Source organism: Pezoporus flaviventris, unplaced genomic scaffold (assembly GCF_033815535.1).
Source record: "Pezoporus flaviventris isolate CSIRO_AGI_PZ_B2104156 unplaced genomic scaffold, CSIRO_AGI_Pfla_v1 ptg000043l, whole genome shotgun sequence".
Classification (NCBI taxonomy): domain Eukaryota; kingdom Metazoa; phylum Chordata; class Aves; order Psittaciformes; family Psittacidae; genus Pezoporus; species Pezoporus flaviventris.
The window spans coordinates 761,783-785,284 of NW_026892591.1; the positions used below are offsets into that span (position 1 = coordinate 761,783).

Genomic DNA, 23,502 nt, shown 5'->3' on the forward strand with positions numbered 1-23,502 from the left:
GCATTTTCCAGGCAGTCCCCTGGTGACACCTGCCTTCTCTGCTGCAGTCAGACCATGTCGCTTAGCATGTTGCAGCATAAACATCCTCTCTTGTAGGAAAGGAAGGTCTTGGCTGGCTCAGCTGTGAGAAACCCATGGGCTCCCATGAGCTCGTCTGCTGAGGGGACTTGCGTGATGATGGTGACGTGAGGGAAGTGGAGTCCTGGCCCGCGAGGTCCGGAGGAGCTGAGCCTCAGGCTTGGGAAGGGTTCAAGACCTCAGCTTCCTCTCCAGTATCAGTCAGGCAGCAGAATCCAGCCCCGCCGGTGGGGACAGAGCCAGGAAAGGCTGGCGTCCCTTTGGTGGCTGTGGGGTGGAGGTGGCAGTAAGTTGAACACCAGTGCTTGGCATGAGCCAGGACATTGTTGCAGGCAGACCTTGGAAATGAGGTGCTGGTTGTGCTCTTTGGGGTGTTTGACACCAAGAGGCTGGAGGAGAGGAGCATTAATTTTTGTGATTGCTCACTTTTACATGCCCACGTGTCCTGTGGCCCTTTGTTATTTAACCTTATGTAATGGTTTTTAATGAGGGAGGCCTGGCTTTTGCTTTCCAGACAGTGAATGAGACAGTTGACAGGTGATGGCCAGGCTTTGTCAGCCCGAGAGGGATGTTCTGCACTTAATAAACAAGTGTTAAGGTTGGTTTGAACTTGGATTTTATGGAACTTTCCTTTGGAAGAGCTTTGCAGCACTGCTGGGGGGGTTGCAGGTCCCCTGGAAACATGGCCATGGCTCTGGGGACTTGATCCCCTTCCCAGTCCAGAGGCTGGAAAAGTCTTATTGTTAGTTGGGCTCTGCAAGGTCAGTGCTAATCCAATTCAAAGCCAGCAGGGAGGTAATGGTTTTGTCCTGCTCAGAAGCTCTGTTCTTACAGACTTGTTACCCCATATTTTCAGGTGGAAAATCCACTGCTTTTTGCTTTTGAGGTGGTACTGAGGTATAAACTACAAAGCCAGAAACCCCTTTTCTTTTCCTTTCTTCAGCATGGACTGTTGACAGAGTTTATACTCTTTGCCTGGCTTCCCCGGTTTGATGCAGGGAGAGGATGGTGCTTTCCAGCACCTTCTGTCCCATACGTGTGGGCAAGGGGCAGGCTGAGGCTCTGCTGGAATCCCCCCACCCTCAACTATACTGATTCCCCATATCCTGAAGGTGATGCAGGTTTGAGTTGAAGCCTCATTCTTTTGTTCCCAAGTACAGAGAATATGAAGGCTGTGACCTGGGACAAGTGCTGGAAGCAGAGGTATGGTGTGTGTGTTGGAAGGGACTGCTGGCAGCCAGCAGCTGAGCAGCAGAAGTCAGCTCTGGTGGGTGTGGGGTCAGTGTGCTGTGGGACGAGGCACCAGAGGTGTTGTTGCTAACAGGTAGAGACTAGTCCCTGCCTTGAGCCTTGGGAATTCCTGCACAAACTTGCTGGAGCTCGTCGCTCAGTGGGCTTCAGTCACTGGGGAAGGAATAGGAAGTGTGTGGAGAGATGGGAGTTTTAACATTTCTTCCAGGGTAACTTGCAGCTGATTTTAAACCCAGGCTGTTTTCATAGGGGTATCTGCCTGATGGGGAGAAGATTGTCAGAGGCCTCAGCAGATTTTCCAGCTTGAAGTGCTGTGGTAGGATGCTCAGTGCAGGGAAGGGTGCAGACAGAGGCAGAGCAGACTGTCACACTCTCCACCTCACCCAATAGCAGGGGATGTTGCCAGGGAGCAGCTCTCCACTGCTTAGGTCCCTGCTCTGTCTCCCAGGCTGCTGCTTGGAGTGGGGAGAGCTGAGCCAAATGCTGCTCAGGCTCACCAGATCTGTAGGCACCAATTTCAGGAGGGCAGAATGAAGCTTATTTAACACACACCATACTGAACTTAACTGGGTCTAGAATAAACCCTGTGAATGGGGGTTACTGTGCAGTGTGCTGTTCTGTTCCTGCTGTCTGTGCTGCAGGAACCTTTCTGTGCCTAAATCTGGGTAAACCTGTTGTGGCATTCTGCCATGGAGAAACATTGGGCAGCCCTGTTGTGTTGGATCACACTCCGGTTTCAGGTGGTTTCAGGCCTGCCTTCAGCAGGAGCTGTGTGAGCAGGGAGGGAATTGCAGCAGTCCTGCCTGCCGCTGGGCTTGGCGTCACAGGGCTGCTTTGGGGTGAGGCCAGGCCCAGCTCTGCTGCAGAGTCACAACGGGAGCTCTGCTCTGCATGGAAAATGCCCACAGTGTCCCAGAGCCCAGAACTGCTGTGCTTCAGGTGTACTGACCTCACTGCATGTTGTATTTTCTCCTCGCCCTTTCCTCTCTCTGACATCTCTCTGACTCCTGGGGCTCTTATCACGCTGAGATATTTTCTTGCAAGAGCTGAGCTGTCTGCAGAGGAGGAACAGCCCAGAGCATTGTCTGCACTGGAAAGGTGGGCATCTTGGGAGAAAGGTGATAGAGCAGCCAGAGCGGGAAGGACAACACTTGCAAATGCCATCACTGCAGTCTGGATGGCACCCATGCTCCCCAGCAGGTCTTCTCTAATGTCTCTCTGAGTATATATAAGTGCAGACCTGGAAACGAGACTCAAAATAATCCTGTGCAGAGCGCAGAGGATGCACTGCAGTGGGCTTGGCTCGGTGACAGCAGACAGGCACCCGGAGTGTGGTTAGGCTCAAGCAGGGAACAGTTCCTGCTGCTGGTTGTGGTCCTGGCAGGGGACTTACAGAGCCTGAAATCTGTCTTCTCCTGCGAGAAGACTGTGACACGCAGTGCTTTGCTCCTGTTTTTGTGCAGAGCCAGAAATCAAAGTCCAGAGCGGTGCTTCTCTAGCCACAGTCATTTAAAGGCACTTGCTGTTGTTTTAGGGCCAATATTTAACTTGTGCCTGTGATGAGGAATGCCTGTTAGACTCTAAATATTTGATTTAAGGAAGAAGTTTGAGGGGAGAAGGCCCGCTGCTGGGGGCAGGGTCAGGAAGCAGTTGCAATGCGTGTGTTTGCAGGTCTGTGTGGACCGGGCTGCGTTGCTGTTCTGGCAGGTCCGGCAGCGGCTGAGGCTGTGCTGCAGCACGGGAGCAGCGAGAGGAAATGTTTGTGTGCTGGGCTGGAGCAGGGTGTGTCTGCTCACTGCTCGCAGCCCGCAGCCGGTCCTGCGCCCGCTGCAGCCAGGCTTTAAAGGCACAGGCTTGGAGATGCTTCCCAACCAGGGCTGCTGTGCACAGCTGGGATGGAGCGGGCAGGAACTCAGTGATAAAAGCAGCTTATGGGACGAGTAATGCTCTGCTGCTTCTGCTTTCTTTAGTGGGAAGAGGTCCTGAACTGTGATCCACTCCGCAGTGGATCCTGCTAATGGCAGGATTTCCTGTACTTTGAACCCAGCAGCAGTGGTGTCCTTGGCAGTGGTGTGGACTTGATGCTCTTAAAGGTCTTCTCCAACCTCATCGATTCTTACATTCTGTGACCTGCTCAATGAGGTGCTTGTGGCTCCTCCTGTTCTCTCTTACCTCTCTGGGTGATGCTTCTCACAGTGTTCCACATACACACACATCACTGCTCAGCCAGTGTGAGCCTGTGGGGGATGTTTGCTGCTGTTGGCCAGTGCTGATAGCAGCTCTGTGGGGCTGTGCGCTGGGATGCTGGTGGTGGATGTCACAGCTCAGGTTGTGCTGGCATCTCTGTGGGCTGTATGGGCTGGTTGTGGTGCATGAGGACATGGTGATGGAGAGAGGAGCCTGCTCCTCTGTTCCCAGCTCCATAGGTGCCTCAGTCAGAGCAGGCAGCCCCTCTGCAGGCAGGGCAGGTTGGTAATTCTGGGTCTGGATGTGAAATCTGGGCTTCCTTAGCTACATGGTAACCCTCTGCCCTAACTTCCTGTGCTCTTGATTGGATGCTTTTGGCCGTGTTTAACTCTTTTGTGCTTAGATCCAGAAAGAACATGTTTTTTCTTGAAGCCACGTCAGAGGCTGTTTGCAAGCCAGCCCAAGGGGAAGGCTTCGCCTGGGTTCCTGTGTGCAGAGTTCAGCCCAGCTCTGAAAGGCTGAGGACTTTATCCTTCCAGTGTAGCAGAGGGCTTGTAGGCAGCCCTCAGTCGCAGCCTGGAGCCACGTGAGGGAGAGCCAAGTCCAGCTGTGGCTTTTAGTCACAGGTTCGGTGCTGGGGAAGCAAAGGCTTTTGTCAGAGCCCCATCCAGCTCCAAAGGGGATCAGACACTGTATAGGAAGGTGGCAAACAGACTTCCCCCCTTTTGCATGTTCTGCAGGCACGTTGTACCATCTGTAATGGAGGTGATAACTCAGTGGTGACAACTGAGCTGTGTCCATCCAACCCACAGGCTCTGGTGGTGTCTGCACCACATCCCAGAGCCCCTCTGGAGTTGTGTTCCCACTTTGAAGGGCCACAGAGGGGCTGCTGTGAGTGGGCACCCAACAGCACTGTGCAGCTGCAGGAAGTCTTGGCTTGTTTCCATAATGAGTGTTGATGGGTTTAAGCCCACAGACTGGCTGCATAACGAATGAGAGAGCATAGGGAGCTGTGTCCTGTCTGCAGGAGCTGGAAGAGGTGATGGGAGCTGGACTCAGGAGTGATTAACACAAAGAAAGGCAAGTTTGGGGTTTTGGATGGCAGTGTGCACTGGAGTAGGATGGATGTATGTTGGCTGGGATTTCTGGGACAAATCAGAGAAGTGAGAGCCCAGAAATGAGGGAGAAGGGACACTTTGTTCGTGCAAATCATGTTCCGGATATTAATAGCAGGAAGATGAAATGGGTCCTCCTGGGGGGTGTATCCTGCCTGTTCCTCCACGTGGGTGAGCACTCTGGCTTTATAAATGAAGCCCTTTGTGTAGGGCCCAGAGGAGAAGGTCTTGAGCAGGTAAGGTAAAGGGGGAACCGGTGAGGTCACACTAGTTCTGCCTGTTTGAGAGTAGTCTTTTGGGTGAGCCCTTAAGAAGTTTCCTTTCCCAGTCTGCAGCACCTCTGTAGCCACCTTTTAGCTGTAGCTGCTCCTGTGGTGTCCCTGTTTCAGTCCTGGCCATCTGATCCTGTGCAAAATACACACAGGTGGGCAAAGAGGGCAGATGAGAAACAACCTTTGGAATGTGGAGCTTGTGGCAAACCACACCGAGTCCTTAATCCACAAAGCTGTCACGGTGCTTAATAAAGGGTTGCATGTCTGATCCTCTGTGTGTGGGATGGAGGAGGGAAAAACCCTGGACAGTTTGTGGCATGACCAGAAATGGGCTGTAGGTCTCTGGCCCCTGTGTTCTTAAGTTCATTTCTCCCTGCAAGCCAGGGGTATTTGTCTAGGTCTTAGGAATTTGTCCCACTTAGTCTCCAATGAGTCAGGAATTGCCCTTCTTTACCTCCCTCCTCTTCTCTGAGCTCACGGGCACTTTGCTTCCCTGTCTCTAAAACAAGCAGGTCGCTTCTGTGCCTTCAGGAGGTTGCAAGGAGAAATGTGGAATGGATTGAGCTGCTTGGCCTTGTAATAGAGGGGGTGGGAAGAGGATTGCCTCATGGATTGCTCGCTGACTCTTGCATGTAAGCCGATGGATCCTGTCGTGCCACAGAGCATCCCTCTGCCCCAGTTACTCTGCAGCAAAGCATAATTGCCTGGTGCTACTCTTTCCCCTTCCAGCCTGGGCTGTGGGTCCTGCTGCTGGTCTTGGAAGGTGGTGGCTGTCCCCATTTGGATGAAGAGCTGGGAGCAGCTACCTGAGACAGCAACCAGCTCCTGGGTGATTTTTGCATCAGGGAAGTGATTTTGGAGCTTGGCACAAGGAGTTTGGCAGCTCTCTGGGGAGAGGCTTCCCTGTGACCCCTCCCCAGAAGCTCACCCTTCCCTCCGTCCCTCCTTCTCGAGGTTTGGCAGTCAACTGAGAGGAAACCTATGGGCTTCGAGCAGCCTGGGGAAGAAAGCAGAGGGGGAAATGATGTTTGCTTGAATGTGGGACAGCTCAGTTTGGCAGAGCTGCAGTTCTGCAGCCCAGAAATGGAAACAGCCCTTGTCACCAGTGGGAATGACACCCCCCCCACGCACCCTGCGCCAGGGCTTTCCAGGGTGCTCCTGTGCTGGGACAGCAGAGTGACATTATTCCCCCTTCCATGTGACCTTGGGGGAACTGGAATTCGCTGTAGTTTGGTGGTTAGAGAGAGAACTGGATGCAGGCACCCCATCTTTTACCACTTTGCCTTGCAAAAGGCCACCCTGGACCTGCAGGTGCAGCTGCTCCTCAGCCTGCTTCTGTCAAGAGGATATGGGTTAGGGGAAAAAAGTAAAAATCCTACTGTTCAGAGTGCTTGTGCCAACCCAGATCCTGCTGACAGAAAAGCCTTTGGTAGCGACACACATGACAGGAGGCCAAGCAGATCCCTGCAGAGTGACAGTCCCCAGATGGGAGCAGGGAACCTGCTGGCACCCCTCTTGTCCTTGCAGGGCACAGGCCTTTGGCAGCTGGGCTGGATGTACACATCCCATCTGCTGAGCCGGGGTCCTTGTGGTTTGCTTACCCCTTTAAGGGAAGGAGACATCCCCAGCCCCTGGAGCCATCTGGCTCTTGTGGGTTGTCCCATGTGGTGTGACAGATGTGGTCAGGATGACACCCGGTGTCATCCAGAGTTCCCTGGTGGCCTGGACTGTGGTGGACAGAGGGGTAGCAAGAGGGGGTTTTCCTGGGAAGCTGTGGTTCAGAGAAAGTTTGCTGTGGACTCGCAGTGTGACTCCAGTTTGGGCAGCAGGGATGTCCTGCCTGCAGGGTTGGTGGTTCCAGAAGAGTGAACACCTGATGTGGGAGCAGCTTTATGACCTGGCCTGTTAACTGGTGAGTGCAGGGAGTGCTTTAGCTTGTTCTGTGCCTGCTTTGGGGCTGCACGGCTGCAGGGAGGGAGAATGGAAGTGCTGAGAGCTAATGCTCTGCTAAACATTGATCTTCTGCTCCCTAGAACTTGGGAGCAAGTGGGGACACTCTGGGTTGTTCAGGGATGCTGAGACAGTTCTGGCCACTTCCAAGCCATTTGTGTTGTGGGGGAGACCCATGGTGTGAGTGACCGAGGGCAGAGTCTGTCCCAGGCTCCTGCTCCTGAGGTTATTTAGGAGCCTGGCCAAAGGCCGTGGGGAGGAGCAAGTGCTGAGTGTGTCACTCTGGTGTCCTGCTCCCTGGCTCCCCATGCTGCTGTTCAGTGGAGCTCCTCTGCGGGGAGGAAATCATCTCCAGGTGGATGGAAGCATTTGAGACTGTCACCCAGCTGGGGCTTGGGGAGGAAAGGAAGGGAAGGGAGACATGCATCCAGGAATTCTCCTTTGTTTATAAGGAAAGGAGTTGAGAAATGCCCCTTATCCTTTGGAGAGAAGATACTGAGCCCCTCATTCTATATACAGCTGATCCCTCGCAATGCCAGAAGGAAGAACACTTGGAATTCAAGGCTGTGGGATCTGAGGACATCTTCGAAAGTGTTGCATTCTTCCTCTGCTCTCGAATGGCTGCCTGTGAGACAGTGCTTGGATGGCTGTGACTTCTTGTGTCCTCTGCTGCCCTTCTGCTGCTGCCCATCCTGTGGGACACAGTGGTGGTGTGTGCTTTGTCAGCAGAGCTGTGAGGAGCCATCCCATGGTGGAAGGGGAAGATCTCACCCCACCATCCAGTGGGACCCTCTGTCTCATGCACACCAGAGCACCTCTGCCTGGGCTTTCTTCAGAGCCTTGTCCTGCTGTGATGAGGCATGGACCTTCATGCTGCTGCTCATAATGGTAGGACCAGGGGGAATGGCTTCAACCTGCTAGAGGGGAGATGGAGATGAGCTCTTAGGCAGAAGCTCTTCCCTGGGAGGGTGCTGAGGTGCTGGCACAGGGTGCCCAGAGAAGCTGTGGCTGCCCCATCCCTGGCAGTGCTCAAGGCCAGGTTGGACACAGGGGCTTGGAGCAAGCTGCTCCAGTGGAAGGGGTCCCTGCCTGTGGCAGGGGTTGGAACTGGATGAAGTGTCGTGCTTCATGCTCTGGGCACAAGTGGAGTAAATGCCAGGCTTGGGTCTTGACTGTAGAAACAAAGTGGTTGCAGGCTCCCTCCCAGGATGAGTGCGCTTGTGACAATGGAATTGGTGCAGGAACTGGGCAGGATGGGACTGGTTGGAAAAGAATCGGGTTCTGCTCTTTACGTCACGCATGGTAGACGTGTGGAGGGGAGAGCAGGAGAAGGGGAAGGCACGGCACTGGTGAATTGGAACTTTTGGAAGGCAGCTGGTTCCCTTGCAGCTCTGGATTTGATCTGATCCAGTGTGGAACCGGAGCTTGCTGCATTGTGGATGTGGTGTTTGGTTCAAACAGGAGCTCACTGGAGAGCTGCAGAACCCAGCTCCTGCGAGGGACTTGATGGCTCAGGCCACGGTTCAAGTGTCTCCATGTATGAGCTGCCTCATTGAGTCCAGCTCTCGTGGTGAAAGGCAATGTCAGCGCCTTGGCTGGGATGTGTCCCAGGAAAACCGCTGAAGCATATGGCTGTGGGAAGGGATGGAAAACTGGGGCTCTGACTACTGTCCTTTAGAGGTCTCCCAGCCAGGGACTTGCCTTTGTAATGCATTTCCTTTCTTCCAGTACCACTGACTTGATGTTAATAAAACTGAAACCACTTCAGCATCCTATTGGCTTTGTTCTGTGTTGAACTGATGCTCTAGATTCTGCAGGAGCAGGTAATTCACGCACGCAGGGGCAGAGGTGAGCCTGTGTCTTTTCTGTTGTTCAGAACCAGGTTTGCTGCTCTGCTTACACGTTACCTGCGGCGTCCCTCTTACAGTAACAGCAAAGCAAGTTGCACTTTCTCAGGCAGAAATTGCTCCATCCGTGAGCAGGAGCACTATAGTGACCCTTGTACGAGCAGTGAGCAGCAGGCTGAGGCTGGGGTTGGGTTATTTGCTGATCTTGCCATCTTCCAGCACTGCCCCAGAACCTCTCCTGGCCCAGCAGCCCCGAGGATGGCTGTTGCTGGTCCTGGAGAAGGGATGCTGGAGCGGAGAGCAGGTAGAAGATGCTGTGAACCTCCCAGTGGCATGATAGGTAGGAGGTGGATGGGTGTCTTGCTGCCTGACTCTCTCTTGCAACCAGGGGTTTTGCTTTTCCAGCACAGGTTTGCAAACCCCACACAGTGTGGATTCAACATGGGGACCATGGGAATGGCTCCGGAGGTGGATGTGGCTTGAGAACAGGGAGGTGGCTGCCCTGGGGCTTAGTGTGTTTACACAAGGGGTGAATCAAGGGGTACAGTCAGGCCCCTTTTGTGGGCTCTGTGGAGTCAGCCCTAAAGCTGCTTCTCTTTGAGTCTCTCTGATAAAGCCTCCGTGTGTTTTCTGGTGGATGTTAGGAATTCTGTCACTGGAAGTTTAAATTTGTGGCTGAGCCCAAAAATGTGCATCGACTCTCTTGGGCACTTGGTTCTTGGATGGATGTGTTTAACTTGTGCTGTGTTTTGTCTTCTCCAGCCTAGTTTTCAGATCTGGTCTTAATTTAGCATGTGTGTATTTACTATTATTAATTTTCCTAGAGAAGTATTTTCAGCTTTTTGCTTGGTTCCTGTGCTGCTGCTGAAGTTTCCATCACGATATTTCCGGCTCCTTGGTGAAGTGTGGTTAATATTTTCCATCCAGGTGTAACTGCTTTAAACAGGGATCCAACAAAAAGAGTAAGATTTGAATCCTGTGCTCAATTCTGGCCCCTCACTACAAGAGAGACATTGAGGTGCTGGAGCGGGGCCAGAGAAGGGCACTGGAGCTGGTGCAGGGCCTGGAGCCCAAGTGTGATGGGGAACGGCTGAGGGACCTGGGGGATTCAGCCTGGAGAAGAGAAGGCTCAGGGGGGACCTGATCACTCCCTACAAGTGCCTGAGAGGAGGCTGGAGCCAGGAGGGGCTGGGCTCTGCTCCCAAGGAACAAGGGATGGGACAAGCGGAAACGGCCTCAAGCTGCCCCAGGGCAGGTTTAGATGGAGCTGAGGAACAATTCCTGCCCCAGAGGGTGCTCAGGCATTGGAACAGGCTGCCCAGGGCAGGGCTGCAGTCACCGTCCCTGCAAGTGTTCACACAGTGTGGAGACAAGGCCTCAGTGCCATGGGTCAGTGGTGGTCTTGGCAGGGCTGGGCAGTGGTTGGACTGGATGAGCTTAAAGGTCTTTCCCAACCCAGTTCATTCTGTGGTTCTGCATTCAGCACCTCGCAGCGGTGGTGAGATGCTCTGTGAAGTTTTCTTTGTGGCTGCTTTTATTGAGAAATTCAGGACCTGCCCTGGAAGAGCTGTTGACTCTGCAAGCATGTTTGTGTTCAGAAACGTTGAGGATCTGGGTTGTTCTCAATTTGGACTATCCAAAGCACATTGATTTCCATTTCTGCTTATGCAAGCAGCGAGCAGACACTCACTGCAACAGTCCCGCTCCTGGTGGTTACAGAGGGGCCTGTTTCCTCATTAAGAAATTTTGGTGCAAAATAATTACTGCTGAGCTGCTGCCAGAAGCTGCTTCTTCGTAAGGCTTGGAACAGACATGTCCTGCTGCCTGCTGCCCAGAAGGGAGTTCTTGTGCACACCAAGCTGCGGTGCGAGTGGTTCACACTCGAGGGTGAAGTCCCCTGCCTGCTGGTCCAGAGATGTCCATCATGTGGCTTGTATGGCTCTTCCATGCCCATCTCAAAAGGGAGGGAACTGTTCTAAAATCACAACAGGGAATTCACACTTTCACGTGAGGTCCTGCAGACTCTTAGCATGTTGCCTTTGGGCTCTACTAGAAACTGAAAACACTGCTACTGGTGGTTTCCCCCCCCTTTTTACTACTTAATTTCATTATGTTCAGAGAACAGGTTTCAGCTTTGCTCCCACTCTTTCTCGGGGCTGGAGTTGAGTTGGGGTCACTGCGTGCACTCCAGGGTCATGAACACAGCAAGAGGATGTCTGGCTGCCCAGCACCAGCTGCACCATTGTGGTGCTGGGTTTGAGGAACAGCTGAGACTTTGCTTCTAAAGCAGGCTGCTGGGTTTGCCTTTGTCATCTGGTATCCTCTAAGGAACTCGGTGAAATCCCATGTGGGTCAGGACTGGTTTCGTGTGGTGAGAACTTGCTGAGTGCTGGTGAGGCCTCAAGTTGTGACTCCTCTACAGCAGGAGCAGTTCTCTGCTGTGAGGTTGAAACTGCTGCTCGTGGGGTTGTGGAGGGGACAGTGTGGCACAGATCTGTTTTTAAATGAAGATATATTGAAAAAGCTGTATTTGTGTTTGGAAGCTGGGAGAAAAGAAGCGATTTGGAGCTTCATCTGTTGTAGGTTAAGAGCTGACCAAAGTTCGCAGTGTCTAAAAAATCTCCTGGGAAAGGGAATAGCCAATAACAAGGGAATGCTTCTAATTTAGAGAAAAGCTTCATAGATGGGATAGCTGGAAGAGGAAACCAGGAGGAAAAATCCAGCACAGCACAGCTCTGGGGGGAAAACCACAAATGCTTTATTATTAGTATTTGACTTACTTTTGTTTTTTAATCCTGGTGGTTTGGGGCTTGGACAGATACAGCTTGAACACAAAATTGCCAGGGTAGGAGAAGTTAGCATTATTTTTACATCTTGGAAAATCCACTGGATTTCCCTATTGTGTGGACAGGTTTTTCCTTCAGCTGTTGAAAGAGAAGTGAGCAGCTTCAGCCCAGAGAGAGGACCCCAGCCAGCCCTGTAGAGCCCAGGGCACTGCAGACCACAGGTTTCTGCTGGACTGCAACAGTCCAGAAGGTTTCTTCCTTTCCTTGTTGATCCAGAGCAAAGCTGGTGGGAGAAGGTGACTTTACGGCCAGATCTTGGCCTTTGGAGAAGCTGGAACAGCCTTTGTCTGCAGGATGCTGTCTTGTTCCTGCAGCTTGTGTTGGCTCCTGCTGCTCCCCACTGCCACAGGCATGTGTGTGAATGGTGGCCTGGGCCATGGAGAATGTAGATGTGGGCCCAAACCTGCGTCTCAGGAGGACCTCTCAGGAGGAACTACAGTTCACAGTATTAGGTTGGAATGAGCCTGTTTGGTTGGGGTTGTTCTGCCCCCCCCCATCTCTTTCTCCTTTTATAGCTCCCACACCCCAGATGAGTTGTTTGCCTCCTGAACCTGCTTAACCTGTAAGGCCCCTGATCAGGACCATGCATGAGTACCAAGAGTTGTCCTGCTTAGTTGGGTCCCTGGAGGCCTTGTGTAGGGGGTGGGCTGGATGGAGAGGGGCCCCAGCAGCCCTGTAGTGGTCTCCATGCACTAGGAAGCACTCATGCATCAGGGAGCTTGTTTAGGGATGCCCTGGTCCTCCTGCCCTGTGTCCCTCGCATGCCATCACTCCTGCCTCCAGCTGGACCATGCCCATGACAGGGGTCTCCTGTGGGAAGCCTGGTGAGGTTTTCCATGCCCCTCATTTTGGGAAACCTCCGTGTCATGGCAAGCATGTCCCTGTTTGGGATGAGCAGTGTTGGCTGCCACACTAAAGACTGGAATCCATTTCTAACTGCAAACCTTTGGAGCTGTCATCTGGGACCATCTGTACTTGCTTTAAAGATGTTGGATCTTGCTTTGTTTTCAGACTTTTGATCTCTTTGCAAGCTGAGACTTTATCTGCCTCTTCCAGTTTTAAAATGTGTTGGGGTTTGGTTTCAGCTGTGTAAGGCCACTGGTTGCTTTTTGGTCTGCATTTTGGGTTTGGGAGCCAGCTGATGGGTCGTCTTTTGGGACATCAGAGTATTTGGGATTATTTTTAGCTTTTAATTGGCAGTGATCTGTACTTGGAGCTGTGTAGTGTCAAGGGCTTTTCTTCCTTGTGCTCTCAAGAAGCTTGCTTTTCTCTTTCATCTGCATGCAGCTGTATTTCTTGCTCACAAAGCACAGAGTACACGGGGAAAACAGCTTCAAGTAACCAGCCCAAAGACTTGTGGAGATAAGGGCTCGCTGTGGTCAAGCCTCCATGGCTGGTAGCAGCATCCTGAGGGTGCTGGCTGGTCCAGAACGCCTGGGCTCTGTTCCAAGAAGCACCATGGACCTGCTCCTGACCTTCACTCCCTGCTCTGGGCTGCTATTTTTGCCTCCTCTTCCCCTCTTTTGTCTTGCCCCGTTTAATTGTAACCTCTTTTGGGCAGGAACACAGCGTGGGTAGCAAAGGCCTAGAACAATGTGCCCCAGATGGTGGTGTGCAAGCATTTTATGCTTGCAGATGTGGTCAGGAACTTGCTGAGCCTCAACACTGCAGTCTCCAGGTCTTAGAGACGAGGGCTAGCACCAGAATCACAGCTGCTGCTTCGTTTTACTTAAAACAACAAACCATCCCCAATCCCTTTTTCTCACCCCCTGACTGCAGGGAAAAGCCTGGAGATGTGACTGGAGCAGCCCTGGCATGCTCAGAACTACGGGGCAAGTAGAAAGAACCCAGTGTTGCATCAAACCCAACATGAACCCCTTTGGGTTTCAGCCATTGCTTGGCCATGGGTTTGCCCCTTCACTGTCTGTGGGTCTGTTTTGGGGAGTTGCTGAAGGCACTTGCACTTGGCTGCAGCTCATTTCCCTTTCAGGCTCCCTGCCTTGGAGCACTTGCAGTGCAGACACTGCAGGACAGCACTCCTTTGGCTGAAGACCTCACTTTGAAATTTCTTCTACCAAATTTCAGGCCAATTTTGTATTTTTTTCCTTATTCATCCTCTCCCTTCCCTCCAAAGAGAGAAAGAAGTCTTCCTACTCTCATCTTGCATCAGATTTGATACCAGGCCAACAAATCCAGCTTCGAAGGTGCTTTTCTGAGGCTGCTTGCCTCGATGTGACCTTCTGGGTGAGGATTCCTGTTCAAAAATGCAACTATTGATTATCAGGGGCATCTTCCCGTGGTGCTGCTCCCCTGGGCTGGCAGGACAGGGCAGTGTGAGGCCCTGCTGCCCATGCAGAGGCTGCTGTGTTGTGACAAACACAGGTTTTGCAGGGCTGTTCGCTCCAGAGCAGTGGGAGTCCTGGGGTTTTACCAAAGGTTTCTGTTTCTGATTAGGTTGTTCTCAGTTCTAAAGGCTAGAGATCTCTTTATGGCACAGAGTGGAAAACCTGACCAGTCCCTGGGTGGTGGGTCCTGCTTTGGTGCTGAGGTGCAGTGAGCTGATGCCTCTCCTGGGTGCTCTTTGGAGGTAGAAATAGATTCCTGCCAGCCCTGAGCTCCCCATGGCTCATCCCGGGGGGAAGCATCGCTCGCCCCAGCCTGACTCAGCCACGGCTTCCTGCTGCTCTGCCCGCCCCGCTTTGGGAAAGCAGGAATTGCATTGCAGGGCTGGGGGCTGTCTGGAACTGGGCTTTGGAGCTGGGAGCTTTGAGCAGAGCTGCTCCCAAAGCTGGGCTTTGCTGGAGAGTCCTGCCTGTGTTCGTCCGGGCGGGGGGAGGACAGTGCAGCCTCCCAGTGCTCACAGGAAACAGGCTTAATCTTTCCCATTCTGTTGGGTCTGTGTCTCTTCGTTGTCTGAAATTCCCTTGCAGAGACTGGCCCATAACTCTTGTAAACCAAATAACCCCAAGCGTGGGGGCTGGAACTCCCTGGGCTCTGGCTGCCGGCCGCCTGACTCTATGCAAACAGTCTGGGCCTGAAATCCCCTGGGAAGGAACATAAAGGTCTGATTCAAACCCAAAACGGGATGTGAAGGAACGTGTCCCACGCATCCCGCTGCCTCCCCTTGCCTCGTATGTGGCTGCTGGTTCCCAAAATGCCTGGGGAGAGCTATGCTGTGCCACCTGCTCCGGCAGCTCCTTGCTCCTGCATGTCCTTGCCTGAGGGCGAGAGGTGGGGAAAAGCAGGAGAGGGGTGGGAGGGCATGGCCATGCACCGAACCTGGAGCGGAAACCATTGGGGGAGCAAAGAATGAGCAGGATATCACGTGTGGGCCGTGTGCGCGCAGGGCTGGGGAGAACAAAGCGCAGGGAAGCCCTGCTCCAGAGCTGCTCCCAACCCCGCTTCCTGCTGGCATGGAACCCAGGCTGCTGCCTGCCCCTCGCTGCCTGGCTCTGGGCAGGCTGGAAGGCTCAGCGTGCCTCAATTTCCCTCTGCCAAGATGAACTGGGTGCAGCAGGGTGGTCCCCAGGGGTTGACCTGCTGTGAGTGGCCCTGGAAGACCAGGCTGCTGTGCTCTGGGATTGCTCCAGAGGTGCTGTGGGGGAAGAAGGGGGCTCCCATCCCACGGGAAGGCCTCGTTCCCCAGTACTTGAACTTTACCTGAGTCTTACAGCCAGCTCTGGGGCAGCAGCACAAGAGGGATGTGGGGCTGTTGGAGTGAGTCCAGAGGAGGCCACGGAGATGCTGCGAGGGCTGGAGCAGCTCTGCTCTGGAGCCAGGCTGAGAGAGCTGGGCTGGGGCAGCCTGGAGAAGAGAAGGCTCCTGAAGGGGAGACCTGAGAGCAGCTTCAGAGCCTGAAGGGGCTCCAGGAAACCTGGAGAGGGGCTTTGGACAAGGGCCTGTAGGGACAGGCCAAGGGGGAATGCCTCAAGCACAGGGCCTCTCCCAACATCTCTGGCACAAAAGGTCCTGGCCCTTCTGCAGCGGAGGCTGATGCTGGGGGCAGTGCTGTGACTCAGCTGGGCACAGCCTCTGCACAAGCAGCATTCAGAATATCCTCTTTTCGCTTCGTAGGAAGGGGCATGCCTGGTGTGGTTTGTGTTGTGGTGCAGAGGATTATGTGTGTCTTTTCTTCGTCAGGGGCTGTAGTGATAGGACAAGGGGTAATGGGTTATAAGTAAACCAGGTGATGTCCAGGTTAGATACAAGGCAGAAGCTCTTCCCTGTGAGGGTGCTGAGGCGCTGGCACAGGGTGCCCAGAGGAGCTGTGGCTGCCCCATCCCTGGCAGTGTTCAAGGCCAGGTTGGACACAGGGGCTTGGAGCAAGCTGCTCCAGTGGAAGGGGTCCCTGCCCGTGGCAGGGGTTGGAGCTGAATGAGCTTTAAGGTCCCTTCCAACCCAAACTATTCCATGGTTCGATTTTCCTCTACTCTTGGGGTAGGGGGGGATCAAGTCTGACCAGCAGCAGCTTGGCCCTGAGCAGCTTTGCTGGTACCTCTGAAGGTCCAGGCTGCCATCAGCCCTTCCCTATGGGGACACTGTTCTCCCCACATGACTCTCTGCTGGCTCTAACATGGTGATGAAGTGCTTCACCTCCTGCCCTGGCCAGATTGTGATTTAGTCGTGCCTGCATCATAGATGTGAGGCCCCCCTGTGATGCTCCTGCTACCCCAGCTTCTCCCACCCCTTGGCTGCAGCATCCCTTCATCATTGTGGGTTACCTGTAACGCAGGGGAGGCGTTGGAGGGGCTCTGGGGGTAGGAGCCTGGAGCCTCCCATTGTCTTCTGCCCCCGTGTTTCCTTGTGCTGATTTTCTCCCTGTCCTCTTACAGCTGGGAGCCCGAGGAGCCGCGCTGGGAGGACCCTCTCCACAGGATGTTCTCCCCACCAAAGACCTCCCTGTAACAGGCGACGATGACAATCCCGGCCGGACCTTGGGAAGCACTAACATTTCAGTAGCCCAGCACCCTTGTGTGGCCGCCTCCCCCGCCTCCTCCACAGCCAGCCCTCCCACTGCTCCCCGGGATGGTGTATTAACCAGGAAGAGCCCTGCTTCTGTCCTCCTCGCCCCTCAACTTTCGGCAGCTCTGGGATTTGTATGGCAGCAGCGTAACCGTGGAGAGGCCGGGGTATCACAAACTTATGGATTTTGATAAGAGAGGAGGGAAAGGGGAGCTGGAGGAAGGTAAAAGGATGTCCAAGGCAGGTGGAGGAAGGAGCAGTCATGGAAGCCGGAGTGCTGGAACCAACTCGGGAGTCTTAATGGTGGGTCCCAACTTCCGGGTCGGCAAGAAGATTGGATGTGGCAATTTTGGAGAGCTCCGTCTAGGTGAGAAGGGTCATCTTCTGTCCTCCCTGGGCCCTGGCATCCTGCTCAGGCAGCAGGAGGGTGCCTGTGACCATCAGCACCAAGGGTGTTGACTGGCCATCCAGTGTTGAAGCCTTGCACATCGCAGGTAGCCCCTGCTTCCTTCACGGATTTCCTCAGCCCCTTCATGCTGTGTTCAGTCTTTCAAAGCCTGTCAGAACCAAAGGACCCAATCCAGACATGGTGCCCATCTCCTCCCCATACCTGTTAACTCTTGGGTTTGTCAGGGAGAGCGTTACAGCTCAGTCCTGTCTGTTGGAAGTGGTGGTGGCCTGTGCAGGCCTGGATGTGTATGTCCCGTCCCCCCTCAGTCCAGGAACACTTAGCAAGCAGCGTTTCATGGGATGCTGCTGTGTCCTCACTAGCTGCACCATGTGCCTCGGGAGGTGGGTTCTGCTGGGAAGAGTCAGTGTTTTATCCTGGGTGAACTCTCTGGTTGTTAAAGCTGGGTGTTCAGAGACTCCCCTCACGTTTTATGCGGGTGAAAGAAAGGGCTGAATGAAACCCAGACACCTCCCATGGTCACTTTCCATGCTGATCCAAGTCTGGCAGGTTCAAGCAGACTCTTTGTTTGGAGGGTGGGTAGGTTGCTCCTGTCCCAGGAGGCTTCCAGCAAGCTGTCAACTCTTGGGTTGGCATCAGGCAGCTGGGAGAGGTGGCAGTGCCCGGCAGCGTGGTCAGGATGTCCCCAGGAATGCACATGGAACATGCCGATGGAGCATTGGCCTTGGCTGTGAGTGCTTTGGGAAGGGGCAGAGGGAGCCTGGGGCAGCAGTTGCCTTGTTGCTCTGTGCTATGTTAAGCAGCACCTTTTGAAGCCCAGCTCGGTGCTAGCCCCACAGGGACATGGTGATCTGGGCAGGGTGTTTGCCTGAGGAGGAGCAGGAGGTGGGGGGCTGCAGGTACTGTATAGAGGGTGGGGAGAGTTTTCCCACCTCGCTGGGCTGCCCCTATCTGTGGGGAGTTAATGGTAGAGCTCTTCCCAGCTGACAGACTGGCTGATGCCAGGCTGAACTGTCCCGATCCCGAATTCCCTATGGGATCACCACTTAATTGCAGAGCTTGGGAAAACACTGTTTAAAACCCAGCCGAGAGGTTCCCACATTCAGCAGTGGAGGATCTGTTTCTGCCAGTGCTGAAGAGAGACCCAGGGGTTGCTCTAAGTGGGATCAGTTTCAGTTGACTCTGAAACAGCTGGGGCCGTGGCTGTTCTCTGATGTGCTCAGTGCTGAGGGTGGCTGGGACCCCTGCCTTGGCCTCCCCCTTGCTTTGTGGGGACAGCACCGAGGTGGACACGAGTCTCCCAGGGGATCTGAGGAGCATCTGTGAAGCTGGCAGTGAGGGCTGCTCAGAGCAGAGCTGCTGCAGGGCTTTGGGAGCAGTGTGCTGTTTGCTCGTGGCTGAAGGGATGAGCTCTCACTCTGGGGCTCTGCAGTGGTCGATTCTTGCTGTGAGAGTTTGTCCTTGCCATCAGCAAGAGAAGCTTCTGATCCCTCACATGGTTTTCCTGCCCTGTCGCACTCTTGTAGTGCCTGGCTGTAGCATGGTAAAGGCCTGAGCAAAGGATCTCATCACAGCAGTGAAAGCCACAGCTATGTGGCTTTTCTCCTAAAATCACATCTCTCTTCCTTAGGTGTGCCTCTGAGCTGCATCAGGGCTCAGGAATGCATTCAGCACCTCACAGAAAGGAGGGATTCCTCCAACTGCAGATGAATGGCAAGGGACCAGAGGGATCCTGCTGTGAAGTGGTGGCATGAGCAGGAATGCTCTCCAGCTGTGGCTGGACACCCAGTTTTCCCTTGGGAATGGGATTCCTTGAGGGATTCATTCCTTGAGGAATTCATTCTTCAAGGCAGGCTGGCTGCAAACTGTAGCTCAGTGTTTAAAAGCTCCCACATCTTCTTTGGACATTTGCCTTTCAATAAAATAAAAGGCAGGAGGTGCCTCCTCAGCTCCCAGGGCTCAGGAATGCAGGAAGATGAGGTTGTCTTTCCAAAGCAGGTGGGTGCTGCTCTGTCCTTCAGGTGCTGCTGCTCAGCTGCCCTGGACCAAAACAAGTGTCATCCTAGGGGCAGAGGTGTCCAAAATCAAACGTGGTTTGTGGCCTTTGTGGGTAGCCAGCAGAGGAATGACTTGGGCAGGAGTTCCTGGCTGCCAGAGCCATGCTGAGTTCCTGCCCCTCCATGTTCATCCTGGTTTTGGAATGCTGGGTGATGCACAAGCACAGTGCCAGTCCCTGTCCCCTGGGCAGCACCCACTGCCTTCAGCCCCTGTGGTCCCCCCTGCTCATCTGCTGCCTCCTTGCCAGGGCACAAGGCAGGAGGAAGCTGGTGGCAGCAGGGGTGACTGGAGCATGGCTGATGGCTCCCATGCCTGCAGCCCAGTGCCTCTGTCAGCTCCCTGTGTCCTCAGGAGTGAGGCTCTGCTCGCAGCAGGGCCTCATGGCGGTTCCTCTGTGGTGCTTTGGGGTGGGCTTGGAGAGGAGGACTCTAACCCAGACACTAATCAGGCAGCCAGGGCAGTGACCAGCATCCTGGCCTGGATCAGCACCAGTGCGGCAGCAGGACCAGGGCAGGGATTGTGCCCCTGTACCGGGCTCTGGTGAGACCGCATCTTAAATCCTGTGTTCAGCTCTGGGCCCCTCACTGCAAGAGAGACATTGAGGTGCTGGAGCAGGGCCAGAGAAGGGCACTGGAGCTGGTGCAGGGCCTGGAGCCCAAGTGTGATGGGGAATGGCTGAGGGACCTGGGGGGTTCAGATGGAGAAGAGAAGGCTCAGGGGGGACCTGATGGCTCCCTACAAGTGCCTGAGAGGAGGCTGGAGCCAGGAGGGGCCGGGCTCTGCTCCCAAGGAACAAGGGATGGGACCAGAGGCAGCAGGCTTGAGCCCCTCTGGCTGCAGAGCCCATCCCTGGGAGGAGCTGCTCCATTAATATCCCCCATTCATCCCTCTTCCCGTAATCCTGCCACCAACTCTGGCGCTCAGCAGCTGGCTCTGGTGTCAGCGGGCGAGGATTTATTGCTGCTTCAGGTGCAGAGCAGCAGTCAGAGCACATGAAATCTTATGCCAGGAGGAGTTTGTTCCCTGAGCAAATTGCTTGGAGCAGATCCGAGCAGACAGATGCAGCTCCCTCAGCCACGCACACACCCGGCAGTGTGGCTGCAGCTCTGCTGCCCTGCAGGGAACCTGCTGCCTTAACTCCCATCTCCCCAGGGCCCTGAAGGGCACAAGGGGCCCTCAGAGCTATTTCTGCAAACCTCTTCAGTCTTTTAGCCTTTATGGATGTGGGGCAGAAGTTGCACTGATGGGTGTGATACCTTCCTTATGCCCCCTGCTTGGCTGTCCCAGCCTGGGTGAGCAGGATGATGTGCACACACCACTAGCTCCACTTTTCTGTAGTTATGGGGGTGAAAAGTGCCATGAAAGTGCTGAGCTCTCTTGGAAGTCATTCCTGGATTTTGGGGTGTCCTGGCTGCCCTTGCAGCTCTCCTGGGTGCTTGGAGGCACTTGTCTGACCCTCCCTGCAGCACATTGGTGTCTTCAGCTCCCCCTCATGCATGGGTCTGCTCCTGGCTTCCCTTGCACCCTGGGGTGGGTGGGAGCATCCCAAAGGATGCTCCCGGGGATGTTTGTGCCATCCCTAGGAGTGACCCCACGCCTGGGGAAGGGATTTCCACCTACTTACTGTGTCTTCAGACCCTTCCTAGCTGCAAAGCCTTGAGCTGCCCCCATGCTCCTGGGGGTCTTTCCTTCCTGCCACCCTCTGCGTGGTCCCAAGGGCAACAGAGCAGCATCCCCAACTCTGGACAGCCCTCCCAGAGCAGGGTGGCCCTCTGCATGCAGGGCTGGGGCAGGGAGAAACATCAAGCCCAGCCTTGCTCCTGCCTTGGCCAGTCTCATCCCTGCAGGTGTGGATTGGGAAGCTGCCCCCTCCCAGCAGCACTGCCCATCCCAGAGGAATCCATGTACCCCATCTGGGGGTAATTACCAGGCATGTTGCAACTCCCCACAGTGGGCTCCTGCTCTGCCTAGTTCCTTGAGGCCTGTTTATGTGTTGTGGGAGCTGCCGAACCTGTTCAGGATGTTCTGCAGCCCCTGGGGCCTGGGCAGGCTGTGCAGTGGGGTTGATGCAGCAGCTCACTTGCTTTCAATTGCCTTTTTGGTGTCTCCCCCTGCAGGAAAGAACCTCTACACGAACGAATACGTAGCTATCAAATTGGTGAGTGCCTCTGTGCTCGGGGTGGGATGGTCAGGCCGTCTGGGAAGGATTGTTGGTGGTACCCAGGCTGTCGGGGCAGGGTGGGTGGCTGTGAGGAGCTGTGCTCGCTGCAGGAATTGAGGGCAGGTTAAGTAGTGCACATCACTGCACGTGGGGTGATGTGGACCTGGGGCTTTGCTGTGGCCTGTGACTGCACTCAGCTGGTGCCAGCAGCAGAGAGACCTCCGGGAGAGGGTGATCCCCACTTACACCTACACCCGTTAATGTCTGCCCTAGCACCTGGATCTCTCTGGAGAGGGATGTTGGTCTGGCTCCTGTATGGGCCGGTTTTCTCTCATCATCCCATTTTATACCGGTATTTCTCAAGTCCAAATGCCCTTAGTCCAGCTGCTGCCAGCATGTGAAGGAGGTGTCTGGCACCCTGACATCCTGCTCCCTACAACAGCCTTAACTGTTCTCCTTCTCTCCTCCAAGGAACCCATAAAATCCCGGGCCCCCCAGCTGCACCTGGAGTACCGGTTCTACAAACAGCTCGGCAATGCAGGTACGGTGACACTGCAGGGAAAGAGCCTTCCTTTAAATGTGACTCTGCCCCTTTGCTCCCTGGCCTGAGCACCTCCTGCCCATCTGCTCGGCTGGGGGAGGTTGGTTTTACCCAGAGCCACATCTAATCTTTGATCCCTTTTTATTGAGTTCTTTCCCCCCCACCTCCCCCCGCGGCAGGCAGAGGGATGTAGGGATGCAGATGGAGCTGCCTTCTTTGCCCTCCAGCTAAGAGCAGAGCCAGGCTGTATGCAGCTGGGAGGGAGGGCAGTGCAGAGCCATCCTCCCATCCGCAGCCCCCTGCCCCAGCTCCAGCAATGGCATAGCTGTGACAGCATGGCCATGTTGCCACGCTGCTCAGCCCTGTTGCAAGCCCTGACAGCCCCTGCTCTGTCTCTTGCAGAAGGAATTCCTCAGGTTTACTACTTTGGCCCCTGTGGGAAGTACAATGCCATGGTGTTGGAGCTGCTAGGACCCAGCCTAGAAGATCTCTTTGATCTGTGTGATCGGACCTTCACGCTCAAGACTGTCCTGATGATTGCAATCCAGCTGGTGAGCGCAGCACCTCCACTTCACCCACAGCTCCACGCAGCTCATCCCAGCCTGGCCACAGCCCACCCTGGGCTGGCTGGGCAGTCTGGGGACCCCACAGGGAAGGAGATGGGAAGGAGGAGTGAACGAGTGCCTGGCAGGCTGCAGGAGACCCTGCCTGCTGGCACATCCCAGACCACCTCGTCCATACCTCACTCTCTCCCTGCTGTAGGAGAGCTCTCCCTCACCCTCATGCAGCACAAATGAGCATCTCTCACTGTGTGTCCAAAATGCAGCCAGACTAAAGTTGTCTCCCCAGGCTGGAGGGCCTGTTGTGCCCATCCTTTCAACCCAGGGTGACAGGAGCAGGGCTGCTGGCTGGGGCTGAGGGTATCAGAAAAGGGTGCAGGGAGGCGTGGGGGACGCATGGTGCATCTCTGCCATGGTGCTGACGTCTCCTTCTGCCCCCAGATCACACGGATGGAGTATGTCCACACCAAAAGCCTGATCTACAGAGACGTCAAGCCAGAGAACTTCCTGGTGGGGCGGCCGGGCAGCAAGCGGCAGCACACCATCCACATCATCGATTTTGGCCTGGCCAAAGAGTATATTGACCCCGAGACCAAAAAACACATCCCTTACCGAGAGCACAAGAGCTTGACAGGGACAGCACGCTACATGAGCATCAACACCCACCTTGGGAAAGGTGTGTGTGGCCAGCCCTGCCTCTTGGGCAAAAGGAGCAAGGAAGGGCACTTGCTGGGGGACAAAATGCCTCTCCTGCCCTTCAGCCTGGGGTGTTGGCAGGGGACTTGGGGTGCTGCAGGGTCTGGCAGGGACAGTGGCTGTAGGGGGAACGTGCCCATGTTTCTCTTTTTCTCTATGCAGAACAAAGCCGCAGGGATGACCTGGAAGCATTAGGGCACATGTTTATGTACTTCCTCCGTGGGAGCCTTCCTTGGCAAGGCCTCAAGGTAACAACCACCCCCCGCTGTCCCTGGGCTACCCTGGGGGTCTGGCTCTGCCCTGGCATGGGCAGCATCGGGGAGTGGGGGGGAAGCAGTGGCCCTTGGGGTGTCACAGAGTCAGCATGCCGCCAGATGCAGGGGTTGCTGCTCTGTGCGAGGCCCTTGCTGTGCTGTTCTGAGCTCCGTGCCAGGCCATTGCTGTGCCATGTCCCCCTCTCTGTACCGCCCCCCTCTCCCATTCTGTGGGCATCCCAACTGCTCTCACAGTGGCTGCCTTGGAACTGCACTCCCTGGTGTTTGTCCTCCAGACCTGCCCTGCGCGAGGGG

At 54.8% G+C, this 23,502-nt stretch overlaps 1 protein-coding gene across 3 annotated transcripts in view; it reads left to right on the plus strand.

The window, feature by feature from the left end:
* The window catches only part of CSNK1G2 (casein kinase 1 gamma 2), a 32,534-nt gene that overhangs the window by 4,152 nt on the left and 4,880 nt on the right, over window positions 1-23,502 (plus strand). For all 3 annotated transcript variants that reach the window (XM_061466747.1, XM_061466746.1, XM_061466748.1), the window contains exons 2-7: window positions 16,379-16,875; window positions 21,093-21,133; window positions 21,608-21,677; window positions 22,080-22,228; window positions 22,679-22,913; window positions 23,096-23,181. In XM_061466747.1, the coding sequence (XP_061322731.1) occupies window positions 16,689-16,875; window positions 21,093-21,133; window positions 21,608-21,677; window positions 22,080-22,228; window positions 22,679-22,913; window positions 23,096-23,181 (768 nt within the window). In that variant the 5' untranslated portion in view covers window positions 16,379-16,688. The remainder of the gene's footprint in view (window positions 1-16,378; window positions 16,876-21,092; window positions 21,134-21,607; window positions 21,678-22,079; window positions 22,229-22,678; window positions 22,914-23,095; window positions 23,182-23,502) is intronic.